The sequence below is a fragment of the Kryptolebias marmoratus genome, linkage group LG21 (assembly GCF_001649575.2).
Source record: "Kryptolebias marmoratus isolate JLee-2015 linkage group LG21, ASM164957v2, whole genome shotgun sequence".
Classification (NCBI taxonomy): Eukaryota; Metazoa; Chordata; class Actinopteri; order Cyprinodontiformes; family Rivulidae; genus Kryptolebias; species Kryptolebias marmoratus.
In genome coordinates this window covers 8,863,177-8,864,996 of record NC_051450.1, presented here as the reverse complement: position 1 = coordinate 8,864,996, position 1,820 = coordinate 8,863,177, and the positions used below count along the sequence as shown (strand labels likewise).

Here is a 1,820-nt window from a genome sequence, read left to right as displayed (position 1 = left end):
GTAACGGGACACCCAAAGGAGGCAGAGTGTCAGGAAGCGATATCATTGTTGTCTGCCGGAGTGATGCCTCTTCTTTCTCAGCCGATGCTAAATACCCGTTAGCCTCGGGGAAACCTTCTTTCGGAGCGTCCCTTTCAGAGTGTGTGTGTGTTTGGAGTTAGGTGTCACACAGACCTGCCGACTCAGGCGTTGCCAAAACGCTGTCAGCGTGTTTTATTAGAGTGTCAGAGCTGTTTGTCTCCGCAGGCTGTGCGCTCGCGTATATCACAGCCGCTCTCCTCCGCTGCCGCCGCCGCCGCTGCCGCCGCCGCCGCCGCCGCCGCCGTCCCGGTTATTTATTTAAACATACGAGACAGGCAGCCATCAATTCACCGCCCCTTCTCACTCAAACCAGGAAATCATTTGGCAAAATCAGAGCGAGAGAGAGAGGGGAAAAAAAAAAAAAAACCATCAAGAAGAGGCAATGAATTTACGCAGAGCAAATTGGCCCAGAATTTATGTAGCTTCCTAATCTTTGAGCGGAGAGTCGATACGGCTTGTAGCGAGTTGTGTGAAAGAGGCCGATTTGGAAACAAGGTATATTTTACAGCTTCACAGCTGATCTACAAATCATTAAATCCCTTCTCTCACACCTCCTCCTCCTCCTCCTCCTCCTCGGCTCTGATTGGCTGTGACTCAGTCTCTCCGCGACCTGAACTTTTGCGGCCTCGCTCTCTGACTCATCCACTTACGTTGCCGCTTTTTTTTTTTTTTTTTTTTCACATCACCAAGGTCAAAACGGAAACTCTCCGGTCGCCGCTGTTTCATTTTTGGCTCACGCGTTTTGAGTTTAGGTTGGTTTTTCTGCCCCCCATTAAGGGAATCGACCAGTTTAGGGGGGTCCTCGCCCTGATTAGCAAAATATTAAGGAGAAGCGCGGATTCACCGGCCGGGGGGGGGGACTGATTCTGCTGGGAAAGAAAGCTTTGACATGAAAAGAAACACAAAGGATGAGACCTCGGTTGTCATGGCCACTCACACACCTGAGCTTTTTCTAAATAATAATAATAAAAAAAATGCTTCCACAGCCTGATTCCGATTGACCAGATTTAAAAAAAACAAAAATGAAACTTACATTCTTTGTCCGCAGCGCTGTACGAGTTCAGAGTGCCCGAGTCCAATGAGCTGGGCTCGGCGGTGGGGGTCATCCGGGCCGTGGACGCCGACATTGGCCCGAACGCCGAGATGGACTACAGGATCATTGGGAGCGACGGCCCCGGCATGTTCGACATCACCACCAACAGGAGCACGCAGGAGGGCGTCATCGTGCTCAGGAAGGTCAGCCAGTCCGAGAGCTTTAAAAGTTCTTGTTTCACCGCCGTCACTACCTCCCCATACAGCAATGAAACTCTTAGAAAGCACCTCCTGGATGCACATCTACAACGGGTTACCCTTCGGAGTCGACCCGATTCAAGATGGCTGCGCAAAAACACAAAAACGCCAATAACTCAGTCCAATTTTAGAGATACTGACTTAGGATTTGGTGTGACTGTAGCAAAGATTCAGTCACGACACGCACTTTGAACATGAGCTTGTTGGGTTTGTTTTAAGGTTTGACCAAAACAGCTCAAAGTTCATAATTTCTCAAAAAAAACCCCAAAGATCTTTGTTTAAAAACCTGCGGCGTGAAATGCAAGCGTTTCGTCAGGGCTCGCCAGGCCTTTAATCTGGACTGTTTCAGCTTGATTTACTCGACAAATGTTTCGAAGTATAGATTAAAGCGGCTCAGCGCCAACGCAGCTGTAAGAGCTGAATGCTTCATAAGCGCTGTGGCCCCCCCC

At 49.5% G+C, this 1,820-nt stretch overlaps 1 protein-coding gene across 2 annotated transcripts in view; it reads left to right on the top strand.

Moving 5' to 3' along the window:
* The window catches only part of LOC108234686 (cadherin-10-like), a 50,456-nt gene extending 48,655 nt beyond the window's left edge, over positions 1 to 1,801 (top strand). For both annotated transcript variants that reach the window (XM_025005487.2, XM_025005486.2), the window contains exon 6: positions 1,130 to 1,801. In XM_025005487.2, the coding sequence (XP_024861255.1) occupies positions 1,130 to 1,563 (434 nt within the window). In that variant the 3' untranslated portion in view covers positions 1,564 to 1,801. The remainder of the gene's footprint in view (positions 1 to 1,129) is intronic.
* Positions 1,802 to 1,820: the final 19 nt, after the last annotated feature.